Source organism: Zasmidium cellare, assembly GCF_010093935.1.
Source record: "Zasmidium cellare ATCC 36951 unplaced genomic scaffold M409scaffold_70, whole genome shotgun sequence".
Classification (NCBI taxonomy): domain Eukaryota; kingdom Fungi; phylum Ascomycota; class Dothideomycetes; order Mycosphaerellales; family Mycosphaerellaceae; genus Zasmidium; species Zasmidium cellare.
This window is the reverse complement of record NW_022987014.1, coordinates 16,669-33,407: the sequence shown is the minus strand read 5'-3', so window position 1 is coordinate 33,407 and position 16,739 is coordinate 16,669. Positions and strand designations below refer to the sequence as shown.

General features: G+C 52.9%; 4 protein-coding genes across 4 annotated transcripts; 2 read left to right on the top strand and 2 right to left on the bottom strand.

Annotated features, from left to right (window-relative positions):
* Positions 1-415: 415 nt before the first annotated feature.
* M409DRAFT_38066 (uncharacterized protein) lies at positions 416-6,826 on the bottom strand (the record flags this gene model as incomplete). Its single annotated transcript, XM_033810855.1, has 5 exons — positions 416-2,638; positions 2,693-2,949; positions 3,008-3,109; positions 3,160-6,108; positions 6,160-6,826. The coding sequence occupies 5 exons, from the start codon at positions 6,824-6,826 to the stop codon at positions 416-418; spliced, it is 6,198 nt and encodes a 2,065-aa protein (XP_033659696.1).
* Positions 6,827-7,328: 502 nt separating this feature from the next.
* Positions 7,329-9,910, bottom strand: M409DRAFT_71438 (uncharacterized protein; the record flags this gene model as incomplete). Its single annotated transcript, XM_033819171.1, has 5 exons — positions 7,329-8,514; positions 8,570-9,234; positions 9,279-9,346; positions 9,405-9,550; positions 9,651-9,910. The coding sequence occupies 5 exons, from the start codon at positions 9,908-9,910 to the stop codon at positions 7,329-7,331; spliced, it is 2,325 nt and encodes a 774-aa protein (XP_033659695.1).
* A 467-nt stretch (positions 9,911-10,377) lies between these two features.
* On the top strand, positions 10,378-11,924 carry M409DRAFT_38060 (uncharacterized protein; the record flags this gene model as incomplete). The annotated part of the gene is made up of 5 exons (XM_033810854.1): positions 10,378-10,657; positions 10,710-10,915; positions 10,970-11,264; positions 11,319-11,421; positions 11,474-11,924. The coding sequence occupies 5 exons, from the start codon at positions 10,378-10,380 to the stop codon at positions 11,922-11,924; spliced, it is 1,335 nt and encodes a 444-aa protein (XP_033659694.1).
* A 2,977-nt stretch (positions 11,925-14,901) lies between these two features.
* Positions 14,902-16,268, top strand: M409DRAFT_61312 (uncharacterized protein; the record flags this gene model as incomplete). Its single annotated transcript, XM_033814706.1, has 3 exons — positions 14,902-15,414; positions 15,478-15,517; positions 15,574-16,268. 3 exons carry the CDS (start codon positions 14,902-14,904, stop codon positions 16,266-16,268), a joined length of 1,248 nt encoding a protein of 415 aa, XP_033659693.1.
* Between the last annotated feature and the right edge of the window lie 471 nt (positions 16,269-16,739).

The window sequence follows — 16,739 nt, the reverse complement described above, 5'->3', positions numbered from 1 at the left end:
CGGACGTGCTTTCCAAGATCAGACATCTTTGTGCAACATGGGTCATTCGCACTTTCCTTGTCTTCGGCGAGTTTCATAATGATGTATGCCGCATAGGCCACTGGCACCGTGGACCCTCCGAAACGTGGAATGTGCGAAAGAGAACACGTCCAGGCTGCTCTCCGAGCCTTGTTGATGCCTGGCGCAGGGGCAGTTGCCTGACTGGCAGTGATGATTTTTGACAAGGGCAACTTGTCGATTGCAGACGCTTCTTCATAGTGACTGCAAGTAAATCAAGAGACTCAAGTTCAATGAATGCTATGTCATATCGTACTATTGCTTCTATCTCGAAGATTTCCACCCAAACCCAAACGCACTTTGAAAACTTGAACACTACTCCCCTCATCACCTATATGCAATCCTCAATCCCCACTCATCAAGACTTCACAATAGCACTGAGCGCTTTACCATCGGCAAAGCTCTTGAGCGCTACTGGGAGAACATCCAACAAAGCAGATACATGCTCCTCCGCAACCAGCGCAGGGTCAAACTCCACGTAGCAAGCCAATCCATCCTCAACCTCCGTGAACTCGAACGTCAATGGATGCATGGCACCTTGTGGCCGAAGAGGACAGCTGCGAACACTTATCTGCTCCGAATCAGACAAGACGAGGTTCTTTTCCAGTGCGTCCGAAGCCCAGTGGTACACGATCAGTGCGTCAAAAAGCGGGTCGACAGGCTTGCTTCCAGCGATAAGGTTCTCGATGTCACTGTAAGGCAAAGCGTTGTCGACAGCGTCTGTAATGTGGTCTGCCACATTGGCGAGGAAGGCCTCAGAGTTGCTGTGTTGTGACTCCAAGTAAGTTGCCAGGTTCAGACGGACGGGCAACCGATCGACAAACAGTCCAAGCATGTCTTGGGTGGATTCGTCTTCGCGGTTGACGAAGGGCAGAGCCAGAGTCATATCCGCCGACTGAGATATCGTGTACAGCGAAAGTGCTGTTGCGGCCACGGCGAGACGTTGAGAGAACTGCTTGTTTTCCAGGTTGGGTATCAGGATGGAGTGCTTGACGTCTGAACCCTGGTTGCCGTTGAAAGTCGCTGGCGAGGCAGGCTTGAGGCTCGCAATCGGTTGTGCGTCTTGCAGATGGTTCTTCCAGAATGCCTCCTTTTCTCTGTTCTCAATCACTCTGCAGCCTTCAGTCTCGTGGTACCATTGAGACCAGGACGAATAGCTGAGCTTCTCTGTGTCAACCTCATTGTCATGATTTGGCCCTGCGAGAGAAGATTGATAAAGCTTTGCAACATCCTGGAGCATCAAAGCCAGAGAAGCTTTGTCCGTGATAATGTGATGCAACACCAGGGTAATGACTATCGTCTTATCATCCTTCTGCCACAAAATGGAACGGAGAAGCTGGTCAGAAGCTAGGTCGAAAGCCTCGTTGGCAAAGCGCTCCAGGCGCTCAGGTGTCATCTCGTCACCGATGAAAAGTTCTGGCGGCGAGATGTCATTGCTACATCTTCGGATCAGACGTCCATCTTCAAAGAGATAACGAGCGCGAAGGATGGAGTTGTCGCGAACCAGAGTTGTGAACGCTTCCAACAGAGCCTCGACGTTGACCGGGCCAGAGAGCTCAAACTGTGCGGTCACGTTGAAAGCACTCTTCGTTGTGGACTGGGAGTGCATCTCGAAGAGCTCTTGCTCCAAATACGATGGCTGTACAAGACTTGGATCGACAGAGCCCAGAGCAGTTGGATGTGTCTTGACATAGGACGTGAATGAGCCATCAGTATCGTCACTAGGCGCAGTCGATCCTTGGACATAGTCATCGACCTTCTCTGCGAGTTCCGAAAGGACCGTGTCGCGGAGCAGGAGAGCCATTGGAATCTGTCTGCCGACCGAAGACGAAATCTTCCTTGCCGCCACGATCGATAGCAGAGAGTTGCCGCCGATGCCCAAGAAGTCATCATCGCGCTGAACGGTATTGCCAGACTCGCGGTACGAAGGTAGCAGGTCACTCCAGATCTTCGCGATAAGGACTTCCGTAGGCGTAGAAGGTGGCTCGCCATGTCCCTTCGAAGCCAGCGCTTGCTCCAACAATGCTTTCCGATCGATTTTGGCATTCGCTGATGTGGGCAGAGAAGACAGAGCAAAGATCTCCGTGGGACGGGTATAGCGCGGCAGCAAATTGGCAAGCTCACGGCGCAGAGCCGGAATGTCGATGGTCGCCGGTGTGATGAAGGCAACGATGCGAACACCTTCTGCGACGATAGCTGCGGCGCTTCGAATGTTGCTGTCTGCCTTGTGCAACGCCCGCTCGATCTCCTCAAGCTCAACACGGTATCCTCTCACTTTAATCTGATTGTCTACTCGCCGAAGATATACCAGATTCCGTGAAGAGTCCCAGTACGCAAGATCTCCAGTTCGATACATGGTATGTCCTGGGGAGAAGGGATTTGGCGTGAATCTGGGGTTGGTCTTCACGTTCCAGTAGCCTGGCGTCACCTGCTCTCCAGATAGGTAAAGCTCTCCCACGACGCCGGCTGGGACGGGAAGTTGCTTGTCGTTGAACAGGTATGCACTCAGCCCTGGCAATGGTTTCCCAATGGTTATGGTACCCTGAGGAAGAAGGCGGGTGCCAGTCGAGATCATGGCGCACTGCGACTGTCAGTCTACGTCATATATGTTTCGATGTATGGAGTTCGTTCTCACCTCTGCAGGTCCGTACAAGTTCATGAGATTGCGATGCCCCCATGTATCAGCCAGGCTCTGCGGAACTGGCTCGCCGGCAACAGCAATGGTCTGGAGGTTTGGATATGCTTCCGGGCGGCAAGCAGACAGCAGTGAAGGAGTGGCGAGGGTAGCATCGACTCGCTTGAGATGCGCGAAGGGGTCAGTTGGATCCTTCAGGACAAGAGTTGCTCCGTAACAGAGAGATCCGAAGAGCTCTACAAGTACGACGTCGAAACCTATGGAGCTAGCATCAGTATGTATGTTCTTCTTGTCTAAAGGCAAGGAGAAGTGTACCAAGCGAGAGCAGTTGCGCATTCCGTCGACCAGGGGCTGACCCTATGCGAACGAAGTCGTGTCTGATCACGTTCAGAATAGACAAGTTGTGGAGAGGCACGCCTGCAAGAGTCTGTCAGCAGATACTCCAACCCTGGCTGGCGAGGACTTACCCTTGGGCACACCCGTGCTTCCTGAAGTGAACACAACATATGCAGTATCTCGTGGCTTTGACAATGTAGGCAAAGGATCCATTCGTAGAGGGTTCATTGCTAGAAGCTCATCGCAGACAAGGACCGCCCATCCAGCAGCACGATCGCCCTGTACAATTTCAGCGCAGGCTTTGTTGGCAGCAAGTAGAGTTGTAGCGCCAGTCTGCGTGATGATAGCATCCACTCGGCTCTTGGGCAGGTTCTTGTCCACTACGCAGCAGATACATCCGGTCTTGAAGACGGCAATGACGGATATGACCCAGTTCAGCGACCCGTCTGCAAGAATAGGAATTACTTCCCCGGCGTTTGCAGTCTCGATCAACGTATGTGCCACGGTATTGGCGGCTGCGTCCAGCTCGGCGTAAGTCATTGATCCATGGGCTGACTCAATAGCCAGGAGGTCAGGCCATTGTGCAGCAGCGCTCTCAAATGCATTTTTCACCGTGGCGGCGACTGGATAGATACTTGGAACAGCCTCTGGAGACTGGAGGAGCCATTGTCGTTCTTCGACGCTCAGCATGCGCTCTTGGACCTGACGCATGGACTTGACATCCTCGGACAGAATGCCATGCAGAACTTGATTGAAATGATTGAGCATACGCTGCATCATGGTCCGACCATAACGTGCATCGTCGTAGAGAAGCCGTGCTTGTAAGGAGCCATCCGCAGTCTCAATGAGTAGTGAGATATCGAACTCGAGCAGATCCTCGCGCTCGATGGTCCAGGGCTCTGGATATGCTTCGCAAGGAGCCGTAGAAGTCGGCAAGTCATACTCCATGACCACAACAGTTCTCAATACGTTCTTGATGTAATCGGTCGGCATGTCCGCCATCGCAACGTCTGCTGACCACTGAAGCTCCAGCATTTGTAGGAGCCTAGAGAATGTGCGGGATACGCATCGCTCCACGGATTCATGTGATTCGAAATCAATGAAGAATGGGCATGTGTTGAGCAAAGGTCCAACGACTCGGTCAACCTGTGGAAGGGACATGTTGCGTCCGGAGAAGACAGCACCAAAAGCGACTTGGTCAGACGATGTGTAGTAAGAGAGGACCGTGGCCCATGCTGTGTAAAGAATCGCTGGTGGAGTGACGTGCAGCCTTCTTGCACAGTCAGCGAGGACATCAGGCTCGAGGTCCAGGTCCAGTTTGCAGCTCGGCGTCCAATCTGCAGGTCTTTCCTCTTGCACGTGAGGCGGGAAAGTAAGACCTTGTGGCTCAGGGTGGGATTGCAATAGATCGGACCAGTAATGCCGTCCTTTGTCCGACTCCTGTAACAGACGCTGCTCACGTGCCACGTTCATGAAGGTCGGGGGATCAGAAAGTATCCCACCGTCGAGTATAGTCCGCAATTCATCCAAGAGGATACCGAAAGACCAGCCGTCTGCCTGGCTGTGGTGAGTGAGGATGAGCAGTGTCGACTGTTCGTTGGGTATAGTCAGAAGTCGGAACGCTGTAGTAGGCGCAAATATATCGTCCTGTCCGACATGGTTCACCTTCAGCCCAAGTTCAGATGAATGTGCTTGCACGAGTGCATCCATATCATCCAGACTGGCTTCTTGGCTGTGCCAATCAAGCTGAGCATGGGGCGAGACATGCTGTGTTTCATTGGAGAGACTGAAGGATGTGCGGAGAATCGGGTGACGTTGAAGCACCTGTAGCCATGCATTTTGTAGCTTCTGGTCATCCACTGCATATCCGGAATGTGGGACGGTCATTCTCAAGAGCATGTACCCCTTCCCAGGGCTCTGCAGTGATCGGCGCACCATCTTTGTTTGCATGGTGGTCATTGGCCCCTCGTCAGGCGAGTGGTCGAACGCGGTCTTCTCGTCCCTGGAATCTCTTGACTCGATCGAAGCACATACCGAGGCAAGGGAATCAGCCTCGAAAAGAGCTGCCAGACGAAGGCTCAATCCGTTCTTCTGCAAGAAGGAGAGGACTTTGATAGCGGCCAGAGAGTTGCCACCCAGGCCCCAGAAAGTCTGGCTCTCTTGGATGTCGTGAACCGGGATGGACAGGGCAGCAGCGACAGCTACCTTTAGTATGTCCAGTGTCGAGCCCGCGCCGCGCCCCGAATCAAGCTCGGAAGCTTCTCCATCGAGGAGTAATTTCAATGCCCGATTGTCAACCTTGCCGTTCGGTGTTAGGGGGAGATCCTCAAGCGCACGGATTTGATCCGGTACGAGAAAGCTATCGTACTGCTCGGCCAGTGATTGCCTCATGGCCAAGGCGTCAGGCTGAGAAGGGGTGACGAAAGCTACAAGACGATCTTGATGCATGAATGCTGTCGCAGCTTCGACTGCAGGGTACTTGCAGAGAAGTGGGATCACTTGAGATTCCAGATTGACCAAATAACCTCTGTTCTTCACAAAGCTGTCCACTCGACCGACGAACTCCAGACCGTGCTCGGTCCGCCGGGCAAAATCTCCAGTGCGATAGAAGCGCTCTCCATCCCACATGATGAATTTTGTCGCTGTGAGCTCCTCGTTGCAGTAGTATCCCTTTGCCAGGCCAGGTCCAGAGATGCAAATCTCGCCATAATTTGATTCCACCATGCTATCATCAAGCAAGACGACTCGACTGTTGCTCATCGGGTGACCGAGAGTGATTGGTGAGTCCGGGGTGAGTTTCGCCATGAGCGAAGAGCACGTCGTTTCTGTTGGGCCATAGCCATTGTATATTTGCCGTCCAGGTCGTGCCCAAGCTTGAATAAGGGCTGGCGTAGGTGCTTCGCCACCCATGATGATCGTTCTGATTCGGGGACATGAGTCTGGATCTGAAATGCTGCGAAGAACGGAAGGCGTTGCTGGCAAGATCGTGCATCGCGTGGCGCATTCGAGGAAGTCTGAGGGAGTTGCGATGAGGAGCTGTGCACCGTTGCAGATCGCTGAGAACAAGACTCCAGTACAGGCTGTTGGCGACGATCAGCTAAGATCAGTGAACGCGAAGTGGAAATGCATACCGTCGAATCCAGGTGAAAATATTAACAGTAAAGTGTCGTCTGGCGTAGGATCGCCATTGAACGGCGTCTCCTCGCTTCCTTGCTGAACATAGTTCAACAATCCTCGGTGCGGTATCATCACCCCTTTTGGAGTAGAGGTGGTTCCAGATGTGAAAATGATGTATGCGAGGTCCGTGGGCTGCACTGCCGCTTCGCTGACCATGGCGAAAGCAGGCATGTCTGACTTGTAGGTGTTTGATTCCGCAAAAGCCTCTTGAATCTCCTGGTGGCTGATGGTCTTCAACTCAGTGTTCTTCGCCGCCAGATGTCCTACGCTGCCATCGGCATCGAGAATCACCTTGGCATTGACCTCCTTCAGCGTCCATTTGGCTCGTTCGTCGCTCCATGACTCTGTGTCGACTGGAACGTAGCAAGCACCTGCTTTAATGACGGCAAGGAAGCATGCCACCATCTCAGGAGTGCGCCGCGCCAGAACAGGTACTGCATCTCCATGTTGTACTGAGTTAGAGATAAGATGGCTTGCTATCCTTGTGGCAGCGTCGTGAAGCTGTCTGTACGTTATTGTGTGATCTCCTTGGACGATGGCGGTATGGTCTGGTTGTTTCTGGACCCAGTCCGCGAACAAGTCCCAGACGGAGCGGGGTTCTTTGGGCGATGAGAACAACATCTTCGTTACATATGGAAGGAGAGGTGGAGGTAGGCTCAGGTCGGGGTTTGGAGGTTACGCCTTGCTCGAAGTTGGTGGCCAGCGCGAGCGAGGACGTCGAAGATGGACCATACTGTATTGGAGCGTAAGGTCAGGATCTACATATTGTCCTTCGGAAAGGCATTCAGGTCGGACTAGTGGTCGGCGCTTAAGAGCTCAATCACGTGCTGATATTCAGTTCCAAGGGCTGACACGTGGAATCCTTCAACGCATTAGTCCCCGACCGAGCCTAGGGGAAAAGTGCCAATGGCCCGTAGAGTCGTCTGATAAATTCCTCACGGAGGGGAGATCTTTTGTTACCAAACATAGTGCCCATCGACTTCCGGCCCGATGACCGAATGTTGCCATCCTGGCCGAAGCCTTCTCTGTCCGCCGGTGACAATACCGTTAAAAAGGATTGCCCCAGTTTTGCTGTCGCCGTTGCCGTCGAGCATCCAGATATGCGTCAAGAAATGGCCACATGCTATCGCTCCTCGCCGCTAATATCTGAGAAACCCATGCCATCCATGAGAGAACTCCACTGCATGGGGTCAAGATCCAGACCTTTGTTGAAAACGTCGGACCACAGCTTGCCCCAGCTTTCATCGTCGAACTGCTGAGTCTGCGTTGCGTCAGGCCAGTTTCCTCCATTCATGGACGTAGCTGTATCCTGCACAAGCGGCATCGTCAGATCCGGCATCATGGTAGGTGCTGAGTAAAGCAGTGCATCGGCTCCATTTCCCAAGTGTTGAAGGGACGCTCCATTTGAAAACGTATCTGCATTCATCAAGTTGTCTTTGTACTCGAACCCAGATGTGCTTGCCGCTATGCCACTCCCCAAAGCCGGGTGACTTTTGGGCAGCGAAGTCTGATTCTGGAGAACCCTGTAAAGAGTTCGTGTGTTCTTCTGTATTGCCTTTTTCAAAGTAGCGGATTCATGCTGTGACCGCTGAAGCATTTCGCATGCAGCGAGAACCTCAGTTCGTCGCGGTATGGCTTCTGGAGAGTCGGGCTTCAACGACACATCGATCGCAAGAATGATGGCGGCTTGGAACACATGCTGCACGATGAGCCAAAAACGTGATGGGTTGAGGTTGATCAGTGCCGCAACGTCCTCCATTGAACGCCGCAGTTCCAATACGTTCTCGGCCGCACGAATACACCGCGCTCGCGAATATGCGTATTTTGGGTCCGTGAAACCGGCCAAATGGAACGGTCGGTGGAGGCGGCAAATACGCATGTTGATTGCAAAGTGCAGGAACGTTCGTTGCCAAGCGATATACGGCCGTTCGTGGCAGACAAAGACGCTCTGTTGTAGGCTTTCTTGGTCATTCTTAAGAAAGAAGGGTAGCGCATCGATGTAATATTGCAACCGAGTGTCCAGGTCGAGGATCAGGTCATAGTCGATCTCTGAATCATGGGATGAGCTGCTGTCCGTCTCGTGGAAAGCGAAAGGCGGCAGGGTATCGACAACTTCGCGACAAAATTCGGAAAGGCGAATCCGGCATAGGAAGGCGGACGTTGAGGTGGGAACGGATATGGGAAGACCAAAGTCCGTACCTGAGGCCGGAATGGTCTCGTCATCAATATTGCTCGGGTAATTGACGTTCATATGCCGTGGTTGATGAAGATAGACACCTTCATTCGCGCCGCTAGATAGCGCAAGAAGCCTGTAGTAGGAGGTCAGCGAGCGCTTCGTTTATTATGAACATTGGAATATCAGACCAGTCAGAGGAGACCATGTGCCACCATAGTCTACGCTGGGCTTCCGTCTCGATGATATTGAATCCTTTGAGACGTCGTTCTTCTCGCCGCTTTGCAGTGTCCAATCGATGAATCTGGAGACTTCGTGACATATGCATCTCTCTGCTCCTGAGCAGGTGCACAGTCTGTGAGAAGCCATCGCTATGTGCCAGCACGTACCCTAGCGTACTGAACGCTTGCAATGCGACTGTGGAATTCGGCACTGGGTGCTGGCGATTGTCAAGAATAGCGACTGCCAATTGACTGTAAGTCGTAAATGACATTTCGGCGTTCTCCTGGGTTGCTTGAAGAGCACCGAGGAGTTCAGTCGACCAAGCGAGAGCGGCACCGGCAAAGACGGAGTAGATAAGGGCCAGACCAGCCATATTTGGCTCATCTCCATCGAGTAGGTTCTGGTAGATCTGCTGCAAAAGCGCCCGAGTCGATGGAACATGCAGAACTCCAAAGGTAGGGTGGATCGCGTGCATAAAGTGATTGAACAACTCCATCGCCTGCGAGAGGGGAGGAAGACATCTTGCGAGCAAAATAGCATCTGGGGTTGTGGGGTCCGGACTGATGAGCTGCTCAACATCGCTCGGGATTCCAGAACCAAATGCGACCACACTTTGCTGTAGCTGCCCTGAGGACTACGACAGTCAGTAGCCGACCTTCGAGCGGCAGAGCAACGTACCATCTCGTCGACCAGGCTAGTCGCCTTGGAGACTCTGTTCATCGGACTTGATGCGTCACTGCCCCCGACTAGGATGCCAGTCAGAGACCGAGATTTCAATAGCAGCTATGGAGCAGAGAGACTCACCTGAAACCCAAGCCGGCTCCTGACCGTCTGCAGAGCCTGCCACAGGAGCTGTAACGTGATTGCCGGAGGGGGACCCGCTTGGCTGTGCGGACGATTGCGGTCCCTGCTTGGACTGTTGCAGGACGATCTGCTCGAGACGCTGCAATCTGTCAAGCATCGCAGCCTCCTTGCTCCTAGCGTCGCAAGTTAGCCTGCACTCGGCGGAAATCTCCCCAGGCTACAAGATCCTGTCGTCAGTGAACTTACGAAGGATGAAAGGGCTCTTTCGGCGGCAAAGGCTGCTCCCGTTTGCTGGTCGTCTTCGTGCGTGCAGCATCGGAGCGGGTGGCGGTGCTGGGTAACGACTCGGTGTATTCGCAGTCGGCGTTCCGCTGCGCGCAGTTGGAGCAAGGCTGGGCACGGTCGCAGCGGAGCTTCTTGGCACGACAGAGGCGGCAGGATAGTGGTGCTTTGGACCAGCGGTGGACCATGTCCGCGGGTACACCGCGGGCTCCTTTGCGTTCCATGATGATGCGGTGTTGTGTTGTGATGGGGGAGAGAGTGCGTGCAAGACGAAAGGAACGAAAGTCCCCACGGAAGGAGCGATGGAGGACATTGCCTAATGCGCGTTAGCGTCGGCGCGAGAGAATACGGTGGTCGCGATGTTTCCCCCCAAATTTACGGCGGACTGTAGCTAGCTACCAGATGCCTGGGCAAGGCTTCGGGCAGAGACGGGCGGTGTATTTTCAGTCCTCCGTAGAAGTCAAGGGAATTGAATTTCGCGCACCATATATGCAGCCCACGCCCGAGCCTGCAGCCTCACGAATGCAGTAATCCGCTCCGAAGCCTGAGAACCAAGAGAGCCGGAAAGACTTACTTGCCGACTCGACAGCTTCCATATATCAACACGCGCGATGTGCAACATGTTTCCCCAACACATTCTTGGCAACTGTTCTCCCGCTCTTGTGTCGACGCCTCAGTCAAGTCAGCAGCAATGGCATCAATCGAGAAACAAGACCACGATGTCGAGCAAGACGCTCGCATCAGTGACGACTCCACACCCTCGACGCCGCCAGTCAAGGAGGTAGAGAAGCCTCAAGCACCTGCCAAAGAGGGCACGCCGAAAGCCTACCTTGCCCTCCTTGGAGGCTTCTTCGGTCTTTTCATCTCCTTTGGCTGGCTCAATTGCATTGCCATTTTCCAGGCAGAGTACGAGGTGAACCAGCTTAGGACCTATTCGAGTTCTGAGATCTCATGGATCACTTCGACTGAATGTACGAGATATCCACTTCGATACAGCTTCCATTGTGGCTAACGTTTCTGCAGTCTTCCTCATGCTGTTCTTCTCCCCCGTATCGGGCTATCTCTTCGACAACTACGGTCCCCGGGTGCCCATCTTTATTGGTGGCTTGCTGCAGGTCTTTGGTCTCATGATGGCCAGTCTGTCGAGCAAGTACTATCAATTCCTTCTCAGCCAGTCTATTGTGTCAGGCATTGGCACCTCTTTGATCTTTAACCCTTCAGTGACTTCGGTACGTAGAACAAGGTTCTACTGCTATAGATTGCTCAGTTCTGACGATTGCTAGCCTATGACCTATTTTCGCAAGGGTCGTGCGCTTGCCGGTGGTTTGACCGTTGCTGGCTCATCCGTGGGTGGGGTGGTCTTTCCACTGATGGTCAACCACCTTTTGCCCAAGATCGGATTCGGCTGGACAATGCGGACATGTGCCTTCTTGATTCTGGGTCTCTGGGCCATTACCGTTTGCTGCATATCCGCCAATATGCCGCGCAAGAACCGGAATTTCGACTTCCAGAGATTCCTTCAACCTTTCAAGGAGCTGAACTTCCTGATCTTGTTCGTCTTTGCCTTCTTTCTGTACTGTGAGTAGTGGAAAAATGACTGTTTAGCATTTTGAACGACACTGACAGAGATAGGGGCTATCGTCGTCCCCCTGAACTACCTCTCAGTGTCAGCCATTACCCGGGGAATGTCCATTTCCATGGCACTGAACCTGATCCCCATTATGAATGCAGCAAGGTCAGCAGGATTTTTCTCGAAAACTTGGATGAGTCAAGCTAACAGTCCCAAGTTTCCTCGGCCGTACGATCCCGAATGTATTGGCCGACAAATACGGTCGCTACAACGTCACAATGGCTGTGCTCCTCTTTACAGCCATCATCGAGCTCGCCCTCTGGCTCCCGGGCAAATCCAACGCCGCTATCATAGTATTTGCAGCGTTTTTCGGCTTTGGCTCCGGCGCCTGCATTGGCTTGGCTCCAGTCTTGGTCATGAACCTTTCGCCCTCGCCACAGGAGTATGGCTTCCGAATGGGTGCGGCACTTGCAGTTGCTGGTGTCGCTTCCCTGACTGCTCCACCCATCGCCGGTGCAATCGCCGCGAAGAGCCATGGATCCTATGACAATGCATTCATCTTTGCCGCTGTCAGCGGATTCATCAGCCTGGTGTTCTTGATCGTTCTTCGGGGCAAGGTCATTGGATGGAAGTTGAAGGAAAACACTAGCAAGGCAGGAGGGCACTAGTCGTGCCGAGACACATGGTTCGTGGGGGAAGCATGTTCAAAGGAGAGACAACGCCGAATGTGAAAAGGGGGAGAACGATACGAAGTCGTAATCGAACGGTGAAGTCTTTCCATTGGGGAAAGCTGCATGGCCCAAGCGATATTAGCGTACATCAATGTTACCACATAGATTTTGCATACTCATGAAGGATTGATAAGGCATCATGGAAGAGAACCCCTATTTCACGTCGCGAGCGCATGAGCTTTCGCTCGTTAATTCCAACCCCCAAGCTATGACAATTCTAGATCGTCCACCCGCATTCCAGTTACACGGAGAAACAAGACGAGTCAAAGCGAAGGACGGAATGATCTCGCCCAATGTGAGACAGTCTATACTCTCAGCAAAATTGCTGGCTGCATCGAGCTGAGCCTTCTTTCCGAGAACAATCTTTCAAGTTTGAGACATGCTGACCTCCGCCCTTTTTCATTAGGTAGCAGGCATGGGTTACTTGAGATGATTTGTTACTTGCCTGAATGCAAACTAAGAACCGCTTACATGCTCTGTAGACTGCCCTGCTGTAGTACGGAAGCAATCATATAGGGTCTTGTTCTCGCTACACCAACGTTGAACCCTGGCGCCATCGATTCAAATATGCATCCCTGCATACATTGACGATTGCGAGATCTGGAAAAATCTCATGGGGTGCAATCCGAGTTTTGGGAGCTTCGCTTACACGCGCATGGAACATGTTAGCGGGCACGACATACGTTGACGCCATATCGTGTCGTGGCGAGGCGTCCACGGAGGCGTCTGGAATGGCTTAAGGTTTCGTCCAGGCCACACAGAAAGTGCACTACTGGAGTGGCCATGTGGTCGAAGCTTAAATAGGAAGGTTGTTGAGTTTGAGACCCTGAAGCACTTTTACCGAGCTTGTGATAGCCAAGCGTCATGGTGTGCTGGGGTGTTACTGCCTATCGTTTTGCAATCATGTAGCGAGATATCTTGGTTCGGGACATCATGACATGACATGTTCATAAATCTGCAAGGGATCGCTGGGTTGCGGCTGAGAGGTTCACGTGGGAAGTAAGGATTGATCACTAAAATGAGTGATGACACTCGTACGAGACCGAGGATGCAGTTCGAGGCGTGCTCATCCACGTTCCAACACGGCGATCACCAACGTTGACATGGTAGCCATGGATTAGCGTCAAACGCACATGGCCTAACGTGCGAGAGCGCGGACGATGTGGCAGTCAACCGAAGTGGCCGGTTTAATCGCCGATATCAAAGAATCAGATTGCATTGGATAGTGTCATAACCAACACAGGCCCGCAAGGATTAGTCGCGCGCTAGTCAGTACACACAAAGGCTCGTGGTTGCCACGCTCGGTCCGAGTGGTCCCCCAGCATACCACGGTCGCCGGGTCCTGTCCATCAATGTACCTCAGCCCTGCATATCGTCGTGGGCCGGGACATGCTCGGTTCAGCCCTTGCGTTGGTCCGTCATGGTACATGTATCTTCGCTTCCTGTTCGTGTTAGTTGAGCAAGAAAGTTGATCACGTTTGCTCGCGTTTCTCGGTCTCCACGTTGGCTGGTTGATGAGGCGATCAGCTTCATCATCAGAGGCTATGCGTGCGGGTGGCCTTAGGCTGCCAGCTGGTAAGGCCGCCTGCATGCTAAAGTTCCATCCCCCGGAAGGACAATCGGCAATGGTACGAGGCAGTCGCAGCGTTGTCTATTAGTGGTTTGCATGTGCTAAACCCTGAAATATTGGCAAATGCTTGTGTCATTACAAGCCCCAACGACGCTCGCTATTTAACTCGACGCGGACTCGTTCAGCTCCTGCACTTGTTGGGGCGAGTGGGGGGCCATGCGGCTAGGCTGGCCAGCAAATGGCGTCTATCTCTTTCAGGTCAAGTCAGACTTGCAGTCTTCTCAGTATGCGGAAGTACACGCGGTTATGTTTCGGCGCACAAGTGGGCTTCATTACGGAACTTGACTCTCTGATACATTTGGAGCTTTGCACTCGTTTGGGGTGCGTACAATGAGCTATTCTGGAGGCAAAGCAGTAGATGTGTCCACATCTGTTGGTTGTCAGATCAGCTCCCCAACACGCCACATGCCCGCGTCGGAGCTGTCAGCTTCGTGGGCGGCAGCGCTCTACCACCTGCAACGGGGAATTGTGGCCGGTACAATGTTCTTCCAGGACCAATGCAGCCACATCCAACGTAGGTCGTGCTCCATATTCGCGCGCAACACCGTCTTGCTCGGGCATGAAGGTTCGCCCATGCAGCCTGATCAAGCACGCCATACTGATTAGCTAACAAACTCAAACCCTGGCACAGTGCGGCTTGACTTCAGCTGGCAGACATTCGCCTCCACTTACCTTTCACCGGATCCTGCTTTCAGGCGCAATGAGAGAGATTCCTTTGTCAAACAGCTCTGGCAAGGGCGGGTTGTACTACATTGCTAGCCCGGTTGGGTCTGTGATCCGCCTATGGCTTACTACTTACGGCTGTGATCGACGAGAATGGTCAGGCATAGTCGGTCGGTATCGTAAAGGCAACACGAAGGTTGGAAGTCATCCAACAGCTTTGCTCGAAAAGGTGATCCTCGCGATTCCGGGATCACTGGCTGACCCTGACTGTAGTACCAACAGCTTCATGTTCCCAGTGTTGGTTTTATATCGGCCGATCCAATGACACTTACCCAAGCATTCTTGGGACGTGATCTTGCTTCCATGTAGGTTCAGGTAGGACAAGCTTGTCTTTTGCTTGTCGTGCAAAGCAAGCCTTCACTGCGCAATCCTTCGGCGCAAGCAGCCATGAGCAACGTTGCATTACTTCTTTGGGCAGATCTCTCCATCCGCGGAGACCATCGGTGGCATGGATAAATACCAGTCAGTGCACAGAAGTTTGAATCCCTGATTACCACCCCTTTCACTGACGCACAACAGCAGTTGAAATTTACTCCAGCGTTTGTTCTAGCTTTGGTCCCAATGGAGGCCCATATTTCCAACCCACCCCCGGCCCCCAGGTCTCCAGCAGAGGGCAAGCGCCTCCGCAAGGCTTGCAACTTATGTCATCGAATGAAACTCCGCTGCGCAAGTGGACAACCATGCAGTCGATGTGCAGACACTGGGAATGAGTGTGTATATGCGTTCGTAGCAAAACTTGGGAAGCCACCTGGGAGTCGCAACAAGAAGACAATCGAGCGCGAGAGGCCAAAGTCGGGCACTGAGAATGGAGAAAGCTCCAGACAAGGCAGTGCGGCAAACAGCTTACCACAACCATCGTCACCCCGGACGCCAACCCGTGATATCGAGAACGACATCAACAATGCTGAGAACTCAGGTCTATCGGCCATGGACCTTGACGTTTTGCCTGGAGCGGACCAGGGTGCTGCCGCAACCTCACTGAACCATCTCCCAAGCACGTCAACATTTCCTGCATTTGGCTGGGAATGGCCCAAGGAGCTTGGGCAAGACTACTTTGAAGGTGCAATCTACGATGTATGTCCCTGGCTTGGTTCAAAACTTGCTGGTCTGCACAACGTAGCAGCTGACGTTCCCCAGTTCCCCAGTTCAGACGCCACGCTCCTCTCACAGTCGTTTGGTAAGTTCTGAGAGGCCCCTCTGATATACTTCCTCAAACGCTAATCGCCACAGAAGACTTCCAGTCCGAATGGCCATTTTCATTGAATTCCGACTGTCTTGCGCTGAATCAAACCACTGCCGCCCCACTGGACTCTCTTTTGCCCACGCCTGCTTCTGAAGCCGTGCCGAAAGCCAAGAGTAGTCCGAGTCCAAGTAACAGCCAAACATCATGCAACTGCCTAAGAATGCTGTTCGACACACTCTGCGCCATCCGGACCCCAAGCGCCAACATGGGCCAACACCAGAACAACGCCTTCCTCGCAGCGCTCAACGCTGTAAGCACCCTGCAAAAAGTGCAGAGATGCAATATAGTATCTTGTCACTCCGACCATGAGACGACGGAAATGGTCATTCTCACTGTCGACAACGCCCTCAGCGGCCTACAGCGTCTGCTGTTCGACGGCACAGGCGTCGAGGCCATGTTCCGGGATATGCAGTTACACCTGGGTGGTCAGACAGTCTCTGAGACCGAATCACTCTCATTAGTGCGCCAGACGCTGCTTGGGCTTGTGCGCGAGCGAGCACAGCAGGCTGTGGAAGAGACTCGACGACGTCTGTCTATGTTGGGCACGAATTGGAACAGCAACGCCGGTGCGGATTTGGAAGAGGCGCTCAAAGGCAACACGGATAAAATGAACAGCGTGAAGCTGCGGATGGCGGCCATGAGGCTGGATACTATGCTACAGCAGATCGAGTGGCGGCTGTATTGATTAGGAAAAAGGGGCAACGCAGTGGTATCGATTCCGGGGGTTCGAGCCGACTTTCGAGGCATATCCAAAAAAAATTGTTCATACAAAGCATCATTGTGAGATAAGGGTGGGGATCGTTCGTCTTGAAAAGGGGCAATGTCAATCAAGGAGTGCAGCAGTTCAGCTTGGGACTTTCTTTCAAAGGAGGCTTGTTTCAGTACCGCATCTGCTTCAGTTACGACTCATAGAGATAAATGAGACCAGCATATCTCCCTGAAAACAGATCCCAATTTCTGCCGATGACCAAAACTCCTGTTGACCATGCGACTTTCTGTCGCTACTCTCCTTGTTACGCTCAAAGTGAAGCGCCTATCTCTAATACTCTCGAGCTGTCAGAGCATTCCGCGAGTCGATCAGGAGCTCGCTCGCTGTGAAAACCCGAGGCATAACAGTGCTAGACATCCCACACTGAGCGGGACGACGAGGGTAGGC